Here is a 24,685-nt window from a genome sequence, read left to right on the forward strand (position 1 = left end):
TTTCCCCTGTCAAATCGTAACCTGACTAACGGTTTTCCACCGTCTCCTCTCCCCCTGTCCCGTCCCGTCCCCCGCCCCAGCCCCCCTTTGCCTGCGTCCCTCTCCTCCTAGCTGCCCTCCCGCGCTGCCATGTCGCTCGCAGGCTGCGGCGGGGACCACGCGTGGGGCCAACGGCGAGGAGGCCGGCCCTGAGCCCGGGCACCGAGGGGCGCGACATGCCCGCGGCCGCGACATGCCCTGCACCAGCACCACTGGCACCACCAGAACCGGCTACACCAGCACCGGCTCCACCGGCACTACCGGTACCACCGGCACCCGCCGCCGCTCCGTCTTCTGAGGCGCTGGGTAGGTGGGAAGACACCACGCGGCAGCCAGGGGGCGCCATAGGGCCGCGGCCGGGCTCGCCAGGGGCTCTCGCTCGGCGGGGTGGGGGATGACGGGGGAAGAGCCGTGCCCGGGACGGGCAAACGGGGTTTGTGTGTGTGTGTGTGTGTGTGTGTGTGTGTGTGTGTGTGTGTGTGTGTGTGTGTGTGTGTGAGTGTGTGTGTGTGTGTGTGTGTGTGTGTGTGTGTGTGTGCGTGTGCGTGTGCGTGTGCGTGTGCGTGTGTGTGTGTGTTATTGTAATTACTATTTCTCGGGTTCGGCAGGAAGCTGAAGAGGCTTCTTGCCTGCGGGCACTCGGGTGTGTTTTTTTCTAACCGCTTTCCGAGCACCTCTGGTGCTGTGGCGGCGGGAGCCTGGCCCGCAGTGCAATGGCGTGGGAAGCTCACCAGCACTGATGTGCAGTTAAACGGGCTCTCAAGTGTTCATCTGCTCGTCTGCCCCAAAAGGAGGTGATGTTACAGCAAGCCCTTGTCTTGGTGTGTGTTTCAGCAGCAGAGGATCCTGACTGATGGTGGAGAAAGGGCTGGCGGGATGAGAGGGAGAGCTGAGCTTCCCCCGATTGGACATTCCTGCTAGGGTTTGCTGCGTGACGCCTTGCAACAAGCTCGGCTTTCGTGGCACAGGGACTCCTTTCTTGCAGGTAGTAGAGAGCCAGTTATGGGGGTGGAAATCCCCCAGGGCGCAGACACCGAGGGAGATCTTGCGGCGTCAGACCTGCTCTCCCTCTTCTCCGTCCTTCAGATAGTTTAGATAACCATATCAGTCCTGTGGCTCATCTCCCTCCCTATCCTACTCTGTCTATATTCACCCCCCTACAGAGATTCCACGAAGATATGAAGTAAACCAATGCAGTGATGCTCATTTGTGGAACACCCTCCCCTTCAGCACCAGTGAACAACTTTGTGTCTGAGATCAGCAGTTCTGAGATAGATTCTGAGATGCCACGTAAGAGGAGACAGAATAATTCAGATAGAATATTGTGCTTCTGAATCTGTTCCAGAAATGCAGTAGACTCTGCTTCAGCAGCAGCTGTCTAGGAGAGATCTTCAAAAATGAAACTGCATGGTTCTGGGATGCTGTGAAATGTGTGGAGTAGATGGACTAGGGTTTCCACCAGACCTCTGGCTTGCTTCTCTCATCTTGAGCTAAAGCACCTCTTCCTTTTAGACTGTAACTAAATTTTAACTAGACGTTCAGGACACAGGAAAACAGATTTCTGTGTGTTACCTGTTTTAGGACGGCAAGGTTAAAGAGAAGGATTATAATGTCTTTTTTTAATGATGTCAGTCATAATTCTGTTGGCCATACAGGAAGAATGTTAACGGGCTTTTCCTCTGAACTTGTGCTACAGTTTTTGCGTTGCTTGTGGGAGACCACTTCTAACACTGCCACTGGCAAGCCAAATTCTTGTGGGGATGTAAGAGGCTAGAATTGAAACTCAGGTGAAGAATGTATTATAAAAAGCTGCTGAAGTCTGCATTGTGTCCAGAAGCTCTCTGTTTAAACCCGACGTTGGAGATACATATATAACAGCGTGTATTTTTTTCCTCTCTGCTGCTTTTCTCATACAATGTGATTGCTTTTACAGGGGATAAAGCTGGCAAAGATGAGGAAAATTGGCTGTGCTCTCCTGGTACTCCAAGCTCTTCTGGCGCCTTTGGATCTTGTTCATGGAGCGGAGAAAAGTTTTCCTGTCCTGAATGTTGCAGTGATTCTGGGAAGGACCAAGTCTTTCACAGAGAGAGATATCAGAGCTCTCTGGACCAGAGAAATGTCAGCAGACCTGACTGTTGATATCAATGTGGTGACCCTTCTGGTGGACCAGACTGACCCTAAGAGCATCATAACACACATTTGCGACTTGATGTCAGGCACCAAGATCCATGGAGTGGTTTTTGGAGATGATACTGATCAGGAAGCAGTAGCTCAGATTTTGGATTTTATTTCATCTCAGACTTCTATTCCAATTCTTGGAATTCATGGCGGGGCATCCATGATAATGGCAGATAAGGTAGGAAAAATTATTTAAAGCTTTTGCTACTCCAATGTACTTCACTGTGTTGGTCTCTATCATGAATATTCACTTCAAGCAGTTCAAAAGGATGCTTCTAATTGTCTTTCTGTGCTTTAAAAAAGAAAAAATATGCAGAGCAGTGTCCATTGATCATTCCTCAGATATTCTGAAGTATTTTGGTGCTCATGCCTGAAAGTCAACTTTCTGTGCATTGTAAAAGCAATCCTAATGAAATTTACTCTCCAGCACACTGAATGCTGGTCAGTTTAGCAATTTTACTAGCAAATATGATATGTAGCTGTAAAAACAACCTTAAAATGGCAGGTTCATAAAATGATTTTAGGGATAAGATGTAAAATTATAAGCAGATATTCTGTGGTACTTCTGAGAAATAACAAGCAATAGACCTGAATATGTTTGAGGAAAACACCACTAATAGAGCAGTCATATTAAGCTGGACTTTTGTGACCCACTACAGTCTATAAATTAAGCAGTCTTGCAAACTTGAACCAGCTCCAGTATTCCATATATTTATTAAATTAGACTTTTGCTAACCAGATGCTTCCCATTTCCTGGTATAGCTCATGAAATTCCACAGCGGGGTTGTCTGAACCTTAGGGATAGCTACAATTGGTTTTGTTGGAAAACATCTCTTTATGTAATCTGTTGTGAGACTCTGGAATGACAAAAATGACTCATGTACCCAGCTCATGCTCCTTAATACTGTAGCAGTTTTTAACTCACCTTGCTGGCACCGCAGAATGGATCTTGTAAAGTGATCTCTGTCCTTTCATAAATGGGTGCTTAGCACTGTGCAGGACTAAGCTGCTTGGTGTGGGCTGCCACTTGGCTTGAAAGTCCGAGAGGAGCTCCCACTGTGGCGTGACAGAAGAGAGCTGAAAAGGGAGTTCATGTGTGGGAAGAAATTTAGTGGTTTTACAGCACACAAAGCTTTCCGATGTTAATTGTAACTTATTGCCTGGTTATTTCAGGGTTTCTTATTCATTAAATGCTGCTATTCCTTATAAGTGGCTTCTGAATAGTACTTGAATAGTAAAGAGCTCTCTCGCTAAAAGCGAAGTCGTCCAGATATGCTGTTTTGTAACTTGAGGGTGAAAAAGCAGGGAAGATGCAATGATTAGTTACAGTTGAGGAATCTGCTTTGAACTTTTGAAGCTTCTTACCTCTGGGAAGGACTTTTTCCACTGGGATAAGATATCTGTCTCTCGGTATTTTGAATGGCCTTCCTTTAAAACTTATGTCATACAAGCGGAAGACAAGTGCTGAATTACAGCCAAGATTTTTTAACAATGGCCTTGACATCTTGATTTATATAGAAAGATCATTACAGGCAGTGCTACTCTCTTAAATATAATTGCTGTGACAAAGTTAGAGGCAGTTATTTCATGTGCTTTTAAATTACTTTATGAATTTACCCATATTTCTAAAGTTGGCTTTATGTATATTTAGGAATTCTATTTCACTCAACTTTCTATGCCAGTATGGGAACATCTGAAGATCCCAGCCAGTGCTCAATGCTGAAACACTGGCAGAAATCCTTACAGAGTTGACTTCACACTCGGTAGCAGATGCAGGATGTTACTGATACAGATCTATTTTTTACTTTTATGTAGGAGCCTCTAGAAAATGGGATAGATTGTATTGTTGTTGTCTCAGTAAGTTAATGCTATTTTTGTTGTTTGCTAACATTGTCGTAATTATCCCAATGTCTTTGATTTTAGGGGTTATCACAGTCTGCTAATAAAACATTTTTATGCTAAAACTTGGCTTCTAAGATTTCCACTTAGGAAATCAAAATTGTTCTGTGTTAAGACAATCTAACAGAGCTGTCTTCAGTAGCTTAAATTGGCTGAAGGAATTGTTTGGACTAAAATTGCCTGAATTTTTACCTTGGGTTTTGCAATATACATTGTCTTGCAGCTGTGTTCAGAACATTGCAGTAATGAGACTTGTACATGTCACTGAATTAACAATTCATTTAGGAGTGAATTCCTGGGAGTCAAAGGTGGAATTCACAGTGCTGTCATCAAGGCAAGGGAGGAAGGCTGAGGCAGGACTGCAAATGCACAGCGTGTCTTCCAAGGCATGTCGGGATTTTAGCTGAAACACATGGGTGTTGGCTAGTTTGTGAAGTTGGTCAGTGTTTGAACTCTTCTGTTTTGTCTCCATGTCATACACTGAGATGGCTGGATATGCAAAAAAATACCTGGTCCCAGTCCTGCTTGTGGATGTAGTTCTCTGGCACTCTAATAAGGCCATTTCATTTATGTCCTTATCGTGTGGCTTTAACTGGTGTTTTCCTTCTCTGTGGCATTATGCTAGTACTGTGTTTTAGATGACTTTTACTTCAAAGTGTGTGTATAGTACCTGCTTGTTTGTAGGCTACCAAGCATGGCTAATGTGAAGGTGGCACAATAGTTCAGTGACTTCTGTGCCAAGTGGTTGTTATACGATGCTCAACTGTCCTAAACATGAACTGAACTAAAGGCACAGGAATGAGAAGTCATCTGTAACACTCTATAAAGCGGAACACTTCAGTGGAATGACTCAGATTAGATAAAGTTACCATATTCTCTATGGGTAATAACTACTGTGTGAAACTCACATGAAGAGCCATCTCTTTAAACAAGAAAAAGTTGTTTTACGTTTCTAAATAGGAGCTATGCCCCGATTTGGAGGATGCAGTGATTAATGCAGGACATGCAGCTTTTGAAGTAATTCCTGTGAAAACAGCAATGAACAGTGTGTAATTCAGACTGCCTCTCATACCCCAGCTGGCTGCTCTCTCCTTCATTTTGGTTAAGGTTTGCCTGCACCATCTGAGGAGATACGTTGCTTGATACAGACTGTGAAAATTGATGGGCATGCGAAACCAACCAAACTGGAATGCTTCCTGAACCTAGTTGATCTGCCTTCACCCAACATCTGCTGTCAAAACCCTACCAATAAGCGTAGGTACCAATAAGTGTATGGTACCCACCTCATCCTAATCCCAGCTGTGCTGTAGAGATCCCCTCTGGACAAGGCCACTGGCTCTGCCTCCAGCTGATCTTACCACCTGCTGTTGGCAGGATCTTGCCTGCCAATGAACAGCTCCTTGGCTTTGGTTCCTGGTGCTGCCAGACTTAAAGCATATTCAGATGTGGAATAGCCTACTGAAACAAGATGAGAACTGTGTCTGGGGCATCTGTGCCAACCTGCTGTGCATCAGCATCCTTGGAAGATGCTGAGAACAGACTAGCTGTTTATTCAGCTTGTATCTGTTGACGTTTGAGGGATCTCAGACCAAACATTACTTAGGAACTGTTTCCTGACTTGAGCATTTGGTTTCAAACTTAGTGGTGCTTGTTTCGCCACATGCTATCATAATAATGGTAGTATTTGTGATACCTTTCTAAAACAGAACATCATGGTTAGTTCTGTGACAATAATAGAAGATTCGCTTCCTTCACAAGTGGTGAAGAAGCCCAGGAATACTCAGTGTCTTTGAACCATACTGTTTTTGCATAGTGCAAAATGTAGTTTTTCTATTTTCTCATTAGAAATCTTTCTGAAAGACATAACTTGAAGCCTTTTATTGTCATGGAAGTATGGACAGTTATAATGCATAGCCAAGCAATATTAAAGGTGAGAGTAATTTTCCAGAAGGGCTATTACAAAGCGGTGCTTCTTGAAACAGCTCTGGAAATGTTATTTAAAACAAATCTTTGCTTTTCAAAAAGATAAGTACTATATATGGTTAAATTATCTTTCTTCATTGTTCTTTCTGCTGATAACATTGAAAATAAACAATTGTTCAGGATAAAATCTCCTTGGCATCTACCACTACCTTCAGCTTTCCCTTTTCACCCCCATCCTCCTCCAAAATAATAAAGATAGAATCACAGAGCAATTGAGGTTTGAAGGACTCACTGGAGGTTGTCTAACCCAACCCTAGCTCAATGATCAGCTAACATCAAAGTCAGATCAGATTGTCCAGTCAAATCTTTGACATGCCTATGGCTGTAGAAACCACAGCCTCTTTGGGCAATCTGTTCCAGTACTTAACCTTTCCTTACATCTCAATAGAATTTCCCTCTTTATTAAAGGAGGGAACGGGTGCTTCTGCTGGCGCAGCATGGTTGGGCTTCACCACCGGGAGGGTGCACTGCTGGCTCATGTTCAGTTCATCCACCAGCCCCCTGTGTCCTGTAGTGCTGCTGGGAGATCTATTAACAACACATCTACCTGTCAATAAGTAGTGCGTGAAACTGTACTTATAAGTCGTGGTGAGTGTTTTTCAGGTGTTTTACTGAGATACTTGCAGATATCTGCATTACCTGTCAATATCAGCTCGTTATAAACACAGCTGGAATTGCTCTGTTTAGTCCTTATTCCTGAGATACAAAAACCATACTTGTGAAAAGCAGAGCTCTGAGACCAGCCTTGTAACTGTGCCCAGAGTACCCTCAGACTCTTGGCTCTGCTACCGAGAATTTATACTCCCTTATCCATATGCGGCTTTGTATGCTGCTCTTAAGGCTTCTCTACATATCTTAGAACTATATTGCCATGGCATTGGCATTGCCATTGCTGTGTCCTCATAATGCAGTAATACACACTTCACATTTGCGCTGTGTTGTGATGAATAGGGGGGTTGGGTTTGTTGGGTTTTTTGTTGTTGTAGATAATACTTAATGGAGTGCGCTCATCAACTGCATGTCTTTCATATGCATTGTGTAGGTGTCTATCCAGTTCATCTAGCTGGCTTGTAAAAGCAGTCCTGTGTGTTTACAGAAAAGCTGAAACACAAATTTTGTAACTTTTTATTTCTGCCCTTACTGATAACTGATATCAGCACATGTATGGTGCTATACTCCAGCCTTCAGCTGGTGCTGCAAAAGAGAGGTCTATAGTTTAATACATGCTTTAGTGCACAAATACCTGTATTCATGGAATTGGAGTTTCAGGTCTCGATATAATAGCTTGCACTCTTCCATTACACACAATACTTCCAGCTTCTGCCACTTTTAAATAAGCAGTTGAATATATCTGGCTGTCCCTCTGGCTGCACTAATGCTGCTATGGGAAGTGTAACTTTCAGTTATTCTCATTTGTATTTTGAACTGCAATAAAAATGTAGCATTGACCTTCTCCTACAAGTCTGTGTTTACTTGACCATCCCTATCCATATAAGTCAATTTCTATGTATTTTAAGAATACAGTTGTCTTGCACATCCATAAAGTTTTTTAGAACTAGGCTTGTAATCTGTGTTCATACCTTTGACACATACGTGCCACAATGACTGCTATCAAATGCCTACAAACATGCTTGGAGTCAGTCTTGCTGAGGCAAATGAAGTGAGCGGGTGAAAGTTCTTGTGCTTTTCTTCCCCATGAGCCCATGCTCTGGGAGAGTGAGGTGCTGAGGATAGAGTGTGCTGGTTTACATTAATGCCTGCACTGCGATTGCTGTGAGAAAGGCAAGCTCCAGCTGCGCGAGCTGCTGTGAGCTGTGTGAGCTGCTGTGAGCTGTGTCTCAGCACTTGGAGGAGCACTGTGTTAGTGACATGAACCTTGCTCTCTTGCACTCTCTTTTCTAAACGATTTTATTAGCTGTTTCAGAGGTGATTGTATTATTCCTCATTCTCTTGTCCACACAGAGGTTTCCCTCTTAATTTAGCAAAGTAAGGCACAAAGGATTTTCTGGAACACTGTGAGAGCAGACTTGAACAGTGGCTCTTGTAAGGGTGGGATGTTTGGTTTAATTTTCCTAAGCAGAAGGAAGATAGTTTTGAAGAGATTGGGAATTTCTGTAACTAATAAGCAAATTGTAGAGAATGGAAATCTTCTCCAGTTGACTTGATTGTTCGTGTAACTCAAGTGTGGGTAAGCTCTTATTTATTTTAGCTTGCTTGCTTTGACACAGTTGCAGCTGAGTTCAGGGTGGAAGGCTCTTAAGAGAGAGGGCTGTTTACCTTCACTTGGATCTAATAATTCGCAGTAAGAGCAATATGTTTTAATCTCAAAAGTATTGTCTCATTTTTCTTCAAAGTGTCTGTTCTTACAGTTACTGAAAACAGAAATCCAGAAATGTCTTTACTTCAAGACAGTATTTTAAAACTGGTGGTAAGTCTTGTGTTAGATCATGCAATCTCTCCAAACTATTGCCTGCCTATAGGTAATTATAACAGCAAACTCCTGAGCTGTAAAAGTAGGACACAAGATCTTCAGCATAATTTTCTGCTTGCAGATATTTCTGGTGACATCTTTGGATTTTTTTTCCTGAAGAAAATTCTTACATGTAAAACCCAAAATCACTTCCTTTAAGCTGCAAAATAATGATACGCTATTGTAAAGCACCTAAGACATTTCTGGCAACCAGAATATATCCAGAGAACATACCTGAATGCAGTGAACAGAACAGAAGGGCCTTCGTATCATGTCAAACACAGTTTTTGTGTTTTATCTATTAATATTTTTGAGAGGATATTTAGCTTATTTGAATAGACTGTTTAATAGTGTGTTTTATTTGTTGCTTATTTGAACTAACAATTTAATTTGAAGAATCTCTTTGTATTTGGGCTTCCTTGAAAGATATCTGGCATAGATCTGCCTACATCAGTGTTGGTACAAAGAGCCGTCTATAGATGAGCAGAGAAAATTTCAGTCTAGAAGTTTTGGTATTTGTTAGAAATCAGTGGTCATCTGGGCCAGCTTTGCTTGTATTCTTTTCTCCCCCCACCCCCCCCGCCCCCCCGCCTTCCTCTTCCTCCTCTGCCTCCCCTCTTTTCCTGGAGTTATGAAGTTGTACAGATTTTACTGAAGGAGCCTAGCCTGGATTGTCTTCACACCATCTGTCACCATATTGTTTGTTTAAATCCGTGAGATATTTTCCTCTGTGCTTCACAGAAATAAATAAAACTGTAGCAGCATCATTGGCTATTTATATTAGATTTAGACTTACTGTCCTCAGGAGAAAAACCCTGTGCTTGCAAATGAGGTGCATAAGCTAGAGGCACTGTTTTTAAAACTGGACATGGTTGAATTCTTAGTGCATTGCTCCAGTTCTACTTCATGTTCACCCTTCAACTAAGGGCCCCTCTGGCTTCTCAAGATGGAGACCTAGGAAAGTGTGTCAGGGCCCTCCTAATCCCATACTGCTTGATCATCCTTGGGTCTCCCCAGTGTTGCTAGGAGAAGGTTTTGTGCTCTTGTGTAAATGCAGAGCACCTAGCAAGTGTTTCTTTTTGAGTATTTTCACTCAAAGAAGCTATGCTAGAAGGACCTGGGTGCTGTATATTCCTTTGTCCTGAGACTTGATATATTGGGTCAGGGAAAAGTTCAGACTTACGGGCTCTGTGTGAAACCAGAACTGGTTAGAAGGGGGGAATATTTCAGAGAGAAATTAAAGTGTGTAGAAGAAATGGAATATAAAAGCTGAACACCAACAGGAAAATCAGCTTCTTTCCTCATATGCAAACGTGATGTTCCAAGTTGCAGGTGATGTTTAGTTGGTGTCCAGCAGCTCTAAGCTTGTGGTATGCCATTGGTGTTGTCTCACCTTTTCCAGCAGCAATTTCCCTTTTACCTTCCATACACACAGACCTTAAGTGATCAAAAAACCTGAGTGAGTGGAAGGAGAAGTAGGTCCCAGGTGTAAAAGTTCTCTCTTATTTAGGGAAGACTAAGATTCCTCTGGATTAATGTCTGTGCTTTCTGGGACTCAGGCATGAAGGATACATTGCTCAGAAAGCCAACGGTATCCTGGGCTGCATCAGAAGGAGCATGACCAGCAGGTCGAAGGAGGTGATCCTGCCCCTCTACTCTGCTCTCGTGAGACCTCACTTGGAGTATTGTGTGCAGTTCTGGTGTCCTCAACATAAAAAGGCCATGGAACTGTTGGAACAAGTCCAGAGGAGGGCCACGAGGATGATCAGGGGACTGGAGCACCTCCCATGTAGAGATAGACTGAGGAAGTTGGGGCTGTTCAGCCTGGAGAAGAGAAGGCTGCGTGGAGACCTCATAGCAGCCTTCCAGTACTTGAAGGGGGCCTATAGGGATGCTGGGGAGGGACTCTTCGTCAGGAACTGTAGTGACAGGACAAAGGGTAACGGGTTAAAACTTAAACAGGGGAAGTTTAGATTGGATATACGGAGGAAATTCTTTCCTATTAGGGTGGTGAGGCACTGGAATGGTTGCCCAGGGGGGTTGTGAGTGCTCCATCCCTGGCATTGTTCAAGGCCAGGTTGGATGAAGCCTTGTGTGGGATGGTTTAGTGTGAGGTGTCCCTGCCTATGGCAGGGGAGTTGGAACTAGATGATCTTGAGGTCCTTTCCAACCCTAACTATTCTATGATTCTGTTTTGGGGTAGGCTGAGGACTACACAGGATTCCCTGATCAAACTTTGATTTAAACCTCTTGAAAAAGAAATAGTTTCTAGCCCAAATTTGTGGCTAAGGTTTTGCTTGAATACAGACTCTAAGCTTCAAATGAAGATTAAAGAAATAATTCATAAATGTATATATCTGGACAGTAATTGTGTAATCCGTTCCTACTCCTTCTGTCCTCAACAGCCACAAAGACTGAACTAAAACTGGTGTAGGAAATACAGCAGCTTATGTGAGGTCATAATCTGGTCCTAAACTTCTGGAGCATGGGCGACAGTGAAACATCTCCATCTGATTGTACATTTATGGAGCAGAGAATGGTTAGCAAGATTAACCTGTATTTGGGCAGGGCAATTTCAAGCAAAAGTGCAGTCCCTTTTGGCTGTAGTATACTAAGAAGCACATTGGAGGGCTGTGGATGAGATTGCATTAAAACACTGTAGTATTCTGCATTCAGCTCCAAAATTACTTCAGTTTCTTTTGGAAGTCTTTTGTTTCCCATTTAGGTGTGACTAGGTCTGAGAAAACTAGGCCTGTGTTTCTGGTATACGTACAGGTTCTTCACTCGGCTTTCTTCCAGATTCCCTGGCTGAAGGTGGAGAGGAAAGGTCAGAGAAAGAAAAATATTAAAACCAGGAAGATAACAACCTTTTATTGATTACATCGATGAACTTACTTTTCAGAAGGGATCCTACAAGTAATAGTGGTTAGGTGTGTTGAATTGGCTGATAAGAGTGTAATTTCCCAGTAGGATCATGTACACCTATTTTTAAAGAGCTTGGATAAGGTAGATTTCTTTTTTTTTTTTTTTTTTTTTTTTTTTGAGATGGAGACATTTCAACTTTAAAACTGTGTATCCCTTAAAGTACATTTTAAGTAAGCTCTCCTGGGGAGGTGCTTTGTTAGCAGGTGACTCTTCAGTCAGTGATTCAGGCTTTCAATCTCCATGGTAGGTTTGGGAAAGTAATTTCCTTTTAGGCTTTTAATGAGGGTCAGCTGGGCTGTTTCCTTGTCACAAGTTACTTGCTGCAGCATTACTGAGAATATGGATATTGGTCTTGCTCCATGGCCTCTGCTTGGTGTGTAGAACTATATATAGCCTGCCTTTTGTGCATCTCTGAGTAAGAGATTCCTATAAACGTACTTCATTCAAGGGATTGCTGGGTGGGAAGCTGCTTATTTTGTCCTTTTCTTGACAGATAGGTTTTTTTTGTGTCCTAACTTTTGGTTCGAGATTTCTGACTGTAATTTTGTTGATACAAAGTTTTGTCTATTTGTGCTGACCAGTTTGCCTCTCCATGTGGCTAGAATTAACAGTAGGGCTGCTTTGTTTTCACTACATTGATTTTATGTCTAATGGAAACACACTGCATATGAAAGAATAGGGATTTTATAGCCACCTTCCAGCTCAACACTATTTACAATACAATTAGGAATAACATTTGCAATTGAATAAATAGAAAATAGAATTAAAATAGAATTAAGGTAATCTGTTCTAAGTGTGCGACATTCCTGTAATGAATTGCTTTTAGGAGTTACAGAAACATATAATTATGAGGCAGATTCCATGTTATTTTTTTATGTGTGTGGCTAAGTAAGAGTTCTGGGTAAATTGTGTTAACAGAGACATCAGAGCTATCTAATTGGGGTAAGACTTGTGAATTCATCATAACAAAACAGATGCAAAAACTCTGGAAAGTGTCTGCATTCTAGTCAAGCATCATTTAAGATGGTCTGGTTTATTTTCAGCAGTCACATTGTCTGTGTAGTAAATGAACATGTTCCCTTTGACCTATTTGCCATGCCCTCCTCTCTTCTTCCTTCAGGTGCATTTTAACTATTATCATAGAATCATAGAAAGGTTTGGTTTAGAAAGGACCTTAAGATCATCCAGTTCCAACCCCCCTGCCATGGGCAGAGATGCCTCATCCTAGACCATATCACCCAGGGCTCTGTCCAGCCTGGCCTTGAACGCTGCCAGAGATGATGCATTGACTGCTTCTTTGGCCAACCTGTTCCAATGCCTCACCACCCTCACAGTAAAGAATTTCTTCCTTATATATAACCTGAACTTCCCTTGTTTCACTTTAAAACCATTCCCTCTTGTCCTGTCGCTACAGTCCCTGATGACCACTCCCTCTGCGGTATCCTTGTGGGCCCCCTTTAGGTACTGGAAGGTTGCTATGAGGTTGTTCTGGGTTCAGTCTCCATGCAGCTTATCTTCTTCAAGTTGAACAGGTCTTTTATCTGCAAAAAGGCTGAAATTGCCTGTTGTGGAATCTGGTTTCTAGTGAAATATGCTGTGGATGATTCCAGTGCTTAGCATGCAAAATATTAAGCTCTTTCTGAACTATGTAACAGCAACCTGGTATAGAACTTGTAAAAAGGAACATTTGCTTATTTTGCTTGCTCTTAGACTATTTTCTCTTACCCATCCATTCTGTATGGAAATCTTCCACCAAATGCTGTCTTCATCTGCATCCCATCTAATCCTATTCTACTTTATACTTAGCTGTCAACCTATTGTTAGAGTTAGGGTGGGGGGTTATTTTCCATGTATTGCCTTAGTTAACCTTATCAGAAGCAAGGTTGTCTGGGAGAGAATATACCCCTTGGCTTAAAATTGTGTTCTTTAATGCCAGGAGTACTGGGACTCTGGCAGTGTACACAGAGCACAGGTGACAATTGTGTTAAACAACTCAGCAAATAAAAATTCTCCGGAATCCCAAGAAAGTAAAAACTGTTATGACTTTAAGCCAAACCTGTTTATATTCAATAAGCAGAATATAGTGAAAGGATGAGAAAATAAACCAGAGTGATGATGGTGGAGAGCTGAGGTGGAGATAAATCTGCAATAGAATTGCTGATGGAAGTGATGTGTTTGTAAAGAAAGAAGTATGAGAAAACCCAAAGTATTCAAATCTCTTCAGGGTTCCTGGCCTTCAGATTTTGGACAATTCTTCTCCTGTCCCAAGTGATTCCTTCTGCATTCATTGACTGGATTTATGTGCTCATATAGGGGGATATTTGCTTTTTTCTGGTGCAATGTAGGGTCTCTGGGCTGTGGTTAAGTATCTGGAAGTGGAGGTACTGGAGTCTGCAACTGTCATTTAAGATTTCCTTACTGCTTTTGTTTTTCCTTTTAGTATAATCTTTGGGACAGGGTCAGTCTATACAGCCCTCACTTTATTTGGCTTTGAACTTGTTTGGCTACTGTGTCCAGTAATGATTGCCTTCTGTGTAAACATCCATTTGCATAGAAGATGGAAAGATATTTCAATAATTCTCTGATTTGTAATAATATATGTACTTTTGTTTATGTCATATGTTCACTCTGTTCTGGTGCTTTGCGGGGGTGCCTACACACAACTTGGGTTGTAAGTAGCATTTGAAAGTATATTTATGATTCCTTTTTATAATTGATTTTCAATTCAGTTTGAATTTCAGATCTCCCATCAGGGGCTTCAGAATACTTGGGGACAGGGCAGACTGACAGTTAAAATATATGAAAATAAATTGCTTTCCACAATGGTAGGTGACTGATTCTGCAGCATCCCCTCTATGTGGATGAGTTTTGATGTCACTTTAAAATATTATTCTGAAACTCGTGTTTACTGGCACTTAAATTGTAGTTTTGTGTACAGAACAAAGTTCTGGATTGTGAATTGCAGAAATGCTGATGTTGTCTGAATGACTGGGTGTATCATGAGGTTGAGAATGAGCAGTGTCTTCAGAGAATAAGCATAGCAAGATGTCAGACGAGGATAATTTTGATTCTTTGCAGAGTAAGCTCACTTGTGGAAGGAAAAATACAGGTTTACATGATCCCCCTCCTAGGTTGGATAAAGTCAGCAAATTATCTCCATAGCTGATTCCAGATACCACTATCTGAGCTGAATTAGAAAATCTGTTTTAATAACAGCTTTTAACTGGGTCAGACATGCAGATGAAACCTTGAATTGACGTGGTGAGACAAAAATCTAATTACCAAAGTAAAGTTTAAATAGAATATCAGGTTTAACTTAAGTGAAACCTGGCAGCGTGTGAGCAACATATTTCACCAGCAGTCCAGTAAGCCATTTGAAAGAGAGCACTCCAAGTACCATTACAGCCCTTTATGTACTTTATTTTTCTTCTTAACAAGCATTCTAGTTTGTATTTAGAAAGAAAACCCAACATATTCACCGTCCCTTTGCTTCTTTTTAAACCATGCATTTACAATAAGCCTGGCTCTCTATTGAGCTGGTTTAATAATTTGTTTTTCCATCTGCAGTGAGCCAGTTCTCAAGGTCTGAAGTTGCTTTAGAAGAGCCTAGCCTGAGCAGAACCTTCCAGCTCTGGAGCAACAAAGATTATAGAAATATGCTTATGGAGTAACTTGAAACCTCTGGCTCTCTTGGCATGAACGCTACAGCTCAGTATTTGCCTCTTATTATTCTATTACTACAGACCTTAAATGTTTGTTACTGAAAGTTTTACTGCCTCTTTGCTTTTGCCTTGCATGGTAACTGGGCATGGAGTGATCTGTTATGCAAGTGCACAGATACGGCATTGGTAGGCTCAAGGGGAGCGTTGGCTTTCTGCATCTTGAAGTGATCTCATACAGAACTTCATCAAGAAAACAACCAGAAATTTCAGGCTTACCATAAATTGTCTGTAGACATGTCTGAAGACTTGAAGCAGCAAACACAGACTATTTGTTAGATTTTTGGATTGAATCCAGCCTGATTTGTGCAGGCTTTAATCAAATTATGAAGGTTTAGGTGAAATGGCTCTTGGGAGTACAGTATCTTCTCTTCTTCATTTTTAAAATCTTCTATGTTGACATGTGTAATCTCTCAGCTTGCTAAAAATAAAAACGTTCCCTGCCCAATACAGGTAAATAGAGATGAGTTAAATGTTTTATATCTAATGGGTATGTCATGTTTTTGAGTACAGTAACAGATACAAAGTAGTTAAAATTGCCACTAGGGTGTTTGTGAGAATCTGCTTCATAAAACTGCCATATAAGTAATTGTCTTTTTGTCTATGATCTTCCTAACTGGAGTCTGTGCCTTATTCAGGGCATTCCAGTCCAGTGGCTGTCATTGTTGTTTTAGAGAAATGCTGATTTTATTTTTTCTTAACAAAATTCCTATCTGAAAATCAGGGACTGGAATTTGTCCCAAATGAATTTCCTGTGGAGAGAAGGGCTATGAGTTTAGTCTCTGAACAATGATTCTGCCTTATAATATCTGTCAGTAGAAATGTACTGCTTTGATTTTCACAGAAGCTATTTCAGATCTTAATTTTGGGCTTAATTGAATCCTCACCACAAGCAAATCTAATTCTGGCATACTATTTCAATTGCATAGATTTTCTTTCTGACTAAGGATTGGAAGGATTAACCCAGATTTTAGCAGTTCCCTCCATGACTGGGTGGATAGGATTAAGGTCTCTGTCCTGCTCATTCTGGCTTTTCAGTCCAGTTTTTGAATATTAGTTATGTCTGTTGACCAGTACTAGATTATTTTTTTGAGAATAAGAGTAAAAGACAGTATGTTGAATTCACTGGAGTGCATTGTATTTCAATTTAAAAAACATTTTGCCTGTTTACAGAGCCGTAATTTCTAGTTTAACATATTCTAGATTAAATTTGTAATTTTCCATATTAATAGATTTATCAGCTTTGAGACATTGTAAAAATAAGTATTAAAAAAAAAAGTAAAGGAATAAACCAAGAATGGCATTCAGTTTACTAGGACCACATTGTAACCTTGGACCACCTTGCTAAGAACTGGTTGTATGCAGCAAACATTTTTGGGCCTGCCAGCAGAAGCTGTTCCTGTATTTTTTCTCTTAGTATTGCTATTAGACAATTTCACTCCACTATGCAGGAAATGGGGGAACTTCTGGAATACTGTCTGGAATTAAACTCCCACATTCTAAAAAGTCCTGGCTAATCTTGTAAGGGGTTTGTAATCTTGTAAGGTGATTGGGGAATGGAAAGCCTCATGTGCAGGAGATGAAGTGAGTCTGGTTTGTTTCTAGTAAAAATGAGCCTGGGAGCAGGATATGGCACCTGGATACAGTGTGAAGAAAAGCTGATTAAGCAGCATAAAGTGAATTGATAAGAGGACTGAAACTAAGGTGGGCATTTGGGTGGGAAATTGGAAGTAGTGAATAGTATTTAGACGGAAACTTAAGAAGCTCAGGAATGGCAAGAAGCCAGCTAGTGTTACCATGGAAACTGGTCAATAAATGAAGAGATGAGGACCTGCCTCATGAAGTTCTTTCTAATCCTGCGTTCTGCTTTACATTTAAAAAAAACCTTGAGATAACCATACAATGCCATAATAAGATTGTCTCCAAATCTAGCCAGGCTTCTGTGAACACTGCATTGGTGAATATGACGTGGGATGAGTAGAAGCCTGATGTACAGCTGACCAGAAAGTCAAAGACTGTCCTTCTCAGCCTTGCAAAGACTGACTGGCCTTCAGGTCCTGGTAAAAACATAGCCTTGTGAGTTCTGTGGTCTGATCTCTCTATAGTCTGTATGTGATGTTGCCTGCATGTCAGGCCTGCTAAGCAGTGGTTTACATTACATACATTTGTGGGCAGTCTGGGTTGTAGTTGCAACTGGACACTCGAAACACCATATTTTTTAATGACTGTGATGGACATTCATTGTTATTCTGTGAATTGAACCAGAAGTGGGACCAGCATGAAAAAAATCTGATGTTTTGCTGGATGGCAGTGTGTACATAACTATGGAAAGATCAGATCCCCATTTTGTTTTCTTCCAGTAACTGAGTGGCCTTGGTTTTATTTGGAAACCCAGGCCATTAGTACCCTGTTTGTATCAATATGTCCCACAGGATACTTTTCATTCTGCCAATCATAAATGATTCTTGTTTTTCATGTTCTTGCAGATTACCAGGTTTAACAAGTTACTCACTCCTATCCAATTGCTTCTGCTTATTATCAGTAACTGTGATAATTTCTTTCAAAGATTTTAATTTTATGGCTCCAAATACCAGAAAGATTTAAAACCCCTGAATGCTCAAATAAGCGTTTTCAGGTTGAGATCTGTGGTGGTATTTCTGTCTCTGTAAATAATCAGGAGTTCTAGACCAACCAACTGCCTTTGGCACCGAGAATTGACTTGCTGAATATGCTGACTCATTTGAGTTTCATTCATGGAGCAAAATCCATTAGCTATTTCTTGTGGTCTGGAGAAAGGGTTTCTAATGAGTGCCATGACACACAGGGGGTGTGCCATGGACTAATCTGTATATAGTGAATATGGAGAGGTAATGATAGTGTGATTATTGTAAGTAACTAAGTCAAAGAAGTAGGAATTGCTGTATAAGTACAATTTATTTATATTGTTTTTAGTGAGGGAGAAAAGCTGATGGAATGGTGTATGTGAAGAGATGTAGAAAAGCATGTCTGAGGAAGGAAATACTTCAAGAAATCCAGATCTTCCTGTATTTTAGGCACTTTGTCATTTCATTTCAGGGTGCTGGTCCTAGTCCTTTGTCTGGCCACACTTTGTTGGTGGTGGTTCCTTCCTGAGACTGTACCTTGAGCAAACTATTTCCGTCCAGGTGGAAAGCTGACCACGAAAGGTAGGATAGGCTGCTCTAGGGTGTTCTCCTTGCAGATGATGCGTGTGTAGCAGATCTGCTCCCACAGGCATGAAGGGGAGCACAGACCAGGACCTGGAAGCCAGCATCTGCCCTGTGGCTCAGTTGCAGCAGGAATGCAGACAGTGACACTTCCATATGTGGCTGACTTTAGCTGTGAGAAAGAATTTTAAAGACACAATGAGACATAGAATGAGATCTAGAGGTATTGATAAATAGCCTTTTAAACTCTGAAAATGTCTCCTGGCTGTTTCCCCTGGGCTGCTGTGGTTTTCTCCATAGCTGTCTTGAGGAACTGATGATTTTGGGTGTCTTCTCACAGAGCTTGCACAGTTGTCAAGGTTCCTCAGAGGCAGCATACTTCATCAGGCCTTATTGAGCAATTGGAATTGAGTGTTCCTATTACTGAGAATTTTATCATTGAATAGCTCTTTTAAAAGGCTGCAGAAGGTAACGCGTTTCAGAAACCGTAACTTTCGTGTATATTCAAGCTAGGTAAGGATGAGAGAGGCTCTGCTCCAAGGGCAGGACATGATATACATATGCAGCAGAGCATTAGCAAAGGAAGGCTAAAAACATTAGTTATACTGTATTATGTGCCATTCTGCGTGGCTGCATTTAAAGAACTGAAATGGTGTTCCTGCAGGAATGGAATGTTCTTCCTAAAATACTGTAATGAAATGGCTGAAGTCTTTACTGATAATTTACTGTGGCTGGAGAGGAAGGTTAAAGTGATATGCTAATGAATGCTACATACGGTCAGCAGCACATGGTTAGTACTGTTTACAGATAATTTTTTGCACCAAAAAAGGCTGAACAGCAAATTGAATAAAATTCTGTTTTGAAGTGACCAAGCCTATTCCTTCCCTGAAGCAATTCAGACTTCTTCCAGGCTTCATTAATACTGGAATTATCATAATCTGTTTAGCTCTTACAGCTGTTTCATTCTCAGGGACCTGCAGAAGCCAATTACTTTATGGTAAAGTGCTTATTAATGAAAATACCTGGCCATATGGAAAGAAAAGGCCAGGCCAGGTGTAAAAAAAGTGCTTCAGAACGTTTAAGGCACTTACAGCTGTGCTTTGGGGAGGGAAGAAGAAAAAGGTCAGAGCAGCATCCTTAGTTTTAGTGGTGTTTTGTTGTTTGTGTAATGAGCCTTGTTTTCTTGCAGTGCGGGTGAGGTAAAAAGAAGAATACATCTTAGTTTGCAAGAGAAAACAGATGTGTGCACTGTTTGTTTGTACTCATGTCATTAAATAAGGCAATATGAATTGCTGGAAAAAGCGTAGCTTTGGGAATTCCTTGTCTAGGCACAAGTTCAGGGGTTTCTTTTGGAAGTACATGGTTTAATCTCTGAGTTGGCAACCCCACTATCACTATCATTTCTGTTTTCGCTGACTTACTGAACAGATGAGAACGTGTATGTGGAGCCATGAAGCAACACTGTGTTGCTGTGTTGAAACAGACTTCAGGAATCTACCTTTGTGTGAACCAGCAAAGCCAGTCCCAGGGTTTCATTTCCTGACTCTGCAGGGCGGTTTGTATCATTCTGTTTGGGGCACTTGTGTTATAATAGATCTAACCCTCCCAAAAGCATCTGCTGCATGAACTTGAGCCCCCCATGTGGTTTGCCTCATAACTGTAGTCCTAATGGCATGGTAGTAATTATTTGTGTAATGTTACAATTTTCCTGATTCTTATGAGCATGCAGTTGGGAATGCTTTCACCATTTTGTTTTTTGTTGTTTTCTTTTTTTTTAACCTTGTTTCTTTTATCAAGTGAGGTTTAGGTTTTTGGTTAAGAGGACCACTATGTGCTTTCAGCTTTGTTCTTCCTATCAGTTGTGCCTTGATTCCTTTCTTCCTCCCTCATGCCACCACTGTCTTTGTGCCCTAGACACTTCTGCTGCAGATATACAGACAGCTTCGGAAAGGTATTTTGAGTTTAAGTTGTCTTTTGCATTTATTTGCTCCTTTGCTGCATCTGATCTACTCTGACTGGCACACAAAAGCCCTCAGGGCCCCAGCTGAGCTGCCTATGGTCTGCCTCTGCTAAAAGTGAGAGCTGACCTCCTGCCTCAGTTTCGTTGGAAATGCCTTGGAATGGCAGTTGCGCTTTGTGTGCTGTTTTGGACAGAAAATCTGTGGAATTCACCACATGCTTTTTCCAAAGTGAAGATCAACATGCTGCAAAGAGAGCAAAACACTTAAACATCGAGTGAGTCAGCAAAGGAACCATCTAGTCCCTGTTGTTCAGTGGCATTTTGGGGAAAAGAAAACAACCAAGCCATGCGCTCCTAGTTTCTGATTTTAGTCAAAGGAAAACATGCACTCAAAATCAGACCCAAATTTCAAACTTGAGTGTTCCCAGACTAAACATTTAAAAGTACCAAAGTGCCTGAATAGACATGTAGGAGTCATGTACTTTCCCACTTCAGCACTTACTGTTCTGACTTTTCCTGTTTTCTGTAAGGTAGTCCAGTGAGCACAGTCTCTATTGACCCCACCAGATAGATGAAAATCTGTATTTTCCTCTGGCATTTAGAATACCTGCCATGTTGATTAAAATTCTGCTGGTCTGTTTCTCTTTGGGAACTGCCTTGGTGAAGTTTTGAGTGATGAACTAAGAACTACCTGCTGCTGCAAAAAGAGCATCAGGGAAATAGGATGGCAATCCCAACTGACAAGTGTCCTAATAGGATACTGAGCCTGAATATTAATTTTGCATTGCCAAGTATTTCCAGTAGACACATAATCTGCTAGCTGTTCAAGTAACCTGTTTCTCATATCTGAATAATCAGTATGTTAACAAGTACCTATGAAGTATCATAATGAAATATAGATCATGTTTGGGCTTTTTATCGTGGACAGTATAGCTTTTGATTCCTGGAAAAGATAAACAAAACAACAAACCAAATCAGTGTTTATTTCTCCTTAGTTTAACGTAACATTTATGTGGTTGCTTGTGCATTAAGAGGAAACCTAGAAAACATAGTTTTGCATACCTTAATGGAGTAGATCAAGTGAGCTAGAGAGATATGCTGAAACATTGAAATATTATACCAGTAGTGATACTGTAAACTATTAAGCAAGCATCAGCATGCTCTTGTATGAAGATACTCCTGAATTGAGGCTGCATTAATCCACTGTGGGTTAAATTGTGGATATGCATGTCATATAGTAAAACAGACTAGTACTTGGAGTCTCAAATTATGCTTTTCCATTTCAAGTATTTAGTCCTTTTATGTATGGAAGAGTATCTCTGTGCCACTGGCCTATGAAAGACTAGAAGTTAATTCGAGCCCTGATTTTATATTATCATTACTCTTGCATAATACCAGTAATTTACTGAATTATTTAGGGCAAGTTCATAACATCGCGTATGCCACTAGCTGACATCAGTCAGAAAACTTTACATTTTAGTATCACACAGACTCCAACATATCACCGCAATCAGGGTTTGCATTATATCATCACATCTCTTTCTGTTCTTTATGTTTTGAGAAGGGTAAGCTAAGCACACAAGAACCAGAGGGCAAAACAGCATGAGGAAAGATCATTGTGCTTTGAAATCTGAAACAAAGCAAACAGCCTTGAAAGACAAAATGAAGCTGCCTGATGCAACAGTGGATGTGTGCAAAATTACAAAGCAAGCAGAGCTGTTGGTGTGGTGGCCAAGTATCTCAAGGAGAGACAGTTTGTGTCTCACGTGTGATTAATACCAGAGTGTGTGTGTAGAAGATAATAGATAGATAGACAAGATTGAGGACTTTTGCAATGTGGCAGTGTGCAAAAGAAGTCCTGCCAATAGTATGCTATGCAATGAAATGACTTTAGTCCAGAAAGAGGTATCTTGTGGTCTTTTTTTATTCTCTGTGTTATACTTTTACCTTACATTTGCTAGTCATTATCAATGATAAATACTGTTAGTTCACCCTATCAAAGCAAAGTTAAAATGGTAAGACTAAGGGAGAATACTCAGGGGTGAAAAAATGGGTGTTTGAGGCAGTATTGTAGAGGGATTAAAAGCACTGGCATTGTCATATGCATATATGCATATGCATATATTTCTGCTTATCACTTGAATAGGTTTTATAATTAGTAAGAAAAATGTGGTTTATATAGTTAGAATTAGTTCATTATATGGAATTCATTATTTAATGTAGCTGCACAGTGTATGCAAATGCATTATAACATAAGCAGTACTTCCCATTTTAAACATGTTTTTGTCTATGTCTTGTTAAAAGGTGGAAATGGGCTGTACATGTGTAAAAGAGCAATCAACAATTACTTACCAAAGAAGTTCCTAAACAGGGATATCAACTGAGTACCCTTGAAGTGGTAGTTACAATTAACTGTTCCTCTCTTGCAGTATGGAATAATTTATTTTCTTAAGAGGAACAGTGCTCTGTTTAAAGATAACTGATAGCTTGCCTCCTTCAAATTGTGACTAATGTCAAGATCCCCAGCTTGGTGTGCACTACTGAGCTATTTTTAGGGAAGCACAAATAAAAGCTATAATTCGCCCTAGCACATCAGGGGTGTAATGGAGGTGTCTGACAGCATTTCAGTAAAACAATTAGGCTAGTGAAAAGGATTCCCTCTTGGCATGACTGTCAGTCAAAGTATAAATAGAGGGTGAGAACCTACTACCCAGCCTTGGTAGCTCCTGGACAGCAGGTTCCAGTCCCTTGCCAACTAGCACAGGTGACACGTAACTCTTATCCCAACACTTTTGGATTTATAGCTCATGTATTGACAAGCAAGACTGAACATGCTGGAAAATTAGACAACATGTGCAGTCTCTGAGATGGGGAAGAACCTTGGATATTCCATTGTTCACAATTTGTAGCAAGGTATGTATCAAGGGGAGGCAGCTGAGATGTGCCGAAATCTTGAGAAAGACTTCCAGAGTGATTTATTAAAAATAAGTTCAGGGAGAGATCTGAAACAAGAAACTTGCTGTGGCTTTGCATGTGCATCATAGCAGAATGATTGAAAAAAGTAGAAGCACTTGACATTTGTCATTTGTACATCTATAGCTCATTGTAGGGAATCATAGATTGGTTTGGGTTGGAAGGGACCTTAAAGCTCATCCAGTTCCAACCCCCTGCCATGGGCAGGGATAACTTCCACTAGAGCAGGTTGCTCCAAGCCTCGTCCAACCTGGCCTTGGACACTGCCAGGGATGGGGAAGTCACATCTCTGGGCACCCTGTGCCAGCGCCTCACCACCCTCACAGGGAAGAACTTCTAACTAAGATCTAATCCGAATCTATTAAAATGACACGTAAACAGGTCCTTGAATGGTTCTTTTGAGTAGAAGTGACTAGGAACAAGAGAACAACTGGCCAGTGGTTATTTTGTTTCAAAGGTTTTATAATAAACTGTTCTGTATACATAGTGAAGTTTCCTTTCTTTAACTTTCACTTGTGGCATTTCAAATTGGTGACATGTCAAAAGTGTACATTGCAGCAACATAAAGGGTAGCAGTTCCCTCAGTGATTGCCACTTTCTAACTGAGCCCACAGGCAGGGCGGGTCTGTGTGGAACTGGCCTTGGGGACACAGCTGGGTAAAGCTGCTACTTTTTGCTTGGGGTGGGTATCTTGAAGTCTGGTAACTTCCATTGCTTAATTCTTTAAAATACATGACAAAAAAAAAAAAAAAAAAAAGAAAGAAAGAAAGAAAGAAAAGAGGATTATTGCATTCCTAATTTAACTCGTAAAATGTGAACCATCCCCTTACTTTGTGTGTGGGAGAGAGCTTTTCAGACAGGATGTATAGAACAGGGCATGAAAATGTGGGATGACTTCTTTTTATGTTAGAATGACTTTCCTTAAAATACTTCTTTTGCATTTCTTGCTGCAGCATTAGAAGTTTCCATTTCCCTTGCAATATGGAGAGCCTCAGGGCTCTGCACGTCACTAGATTTCTCTGACAAGGTGCTTCAAAGTGTTGAAAGTTCAGGTATTATTTCCTTGCTGTTAGATTCCACCTTTACCTCTGATTCCAGTATTCTTGTTTGCTGTCAGTGCTGGTTGTGCCCCACCTCCTGGGCTGCAGCTGAGGACGTCATTTGGGCAAGGGCTTCCACTTTATCTCCTCACAGCCTCTTGCAATTGACTGTCACAACACTGTGTTGGTTTACCCTCTTGCTCCTTCCTCCCAGGAGTCTGCAGTGACACCTCTTTCAGGTGTAGATCTTCCGTAGCACCACCTGCAAGTCTCTCAAATTCAAGGTGATCTTCATGACTATGTAAATGATTGGT

At 41.2% G+C, this 24,685-nt stretch overlaps 1 protein-coding gene across 1 annotated transcript in view; it reads left to right on the top strand.

Moving 5' to 3' along the window:
- The first annotated feature begins 291 nt into the window (after positions 1-291).
- Positions 292-24,685, top strand: part of GRIN2A (glutamate ionotropic receptor NMDA type subunit 2A) — a 180,479-nt gene continuing 156,085 nt past the window's right edge. The window contains exons 1-2 of the mRNA XM_065683906.1: positions 292-345; positions 1,973-2,395. Coding sequence (XP_065539978.1) covers positions 1,991-2,395 — 405 coding nt within the window. The 5' untranslated portion in view covers positions 292-345; positions 1,973-1,990. The remainder of the gene's footprint in view (positions 346-1,972; positions 2,396-24,685) is intronic.

The sequence above is a fragment of the Lathamus discolor genome, chromosome 6 (genome assembly GCF_037157495.1).
Source record: "Lathamus discolor isolate bLatDis1 chromosome 6, bLatDis1.hap1, whole genome shotgun sequence".
NCBI lineage: Eukaryota > Metazoa > Chordata > Aves > Psittaciformes > Psittacidae > Lathamus > Lathamus discolor.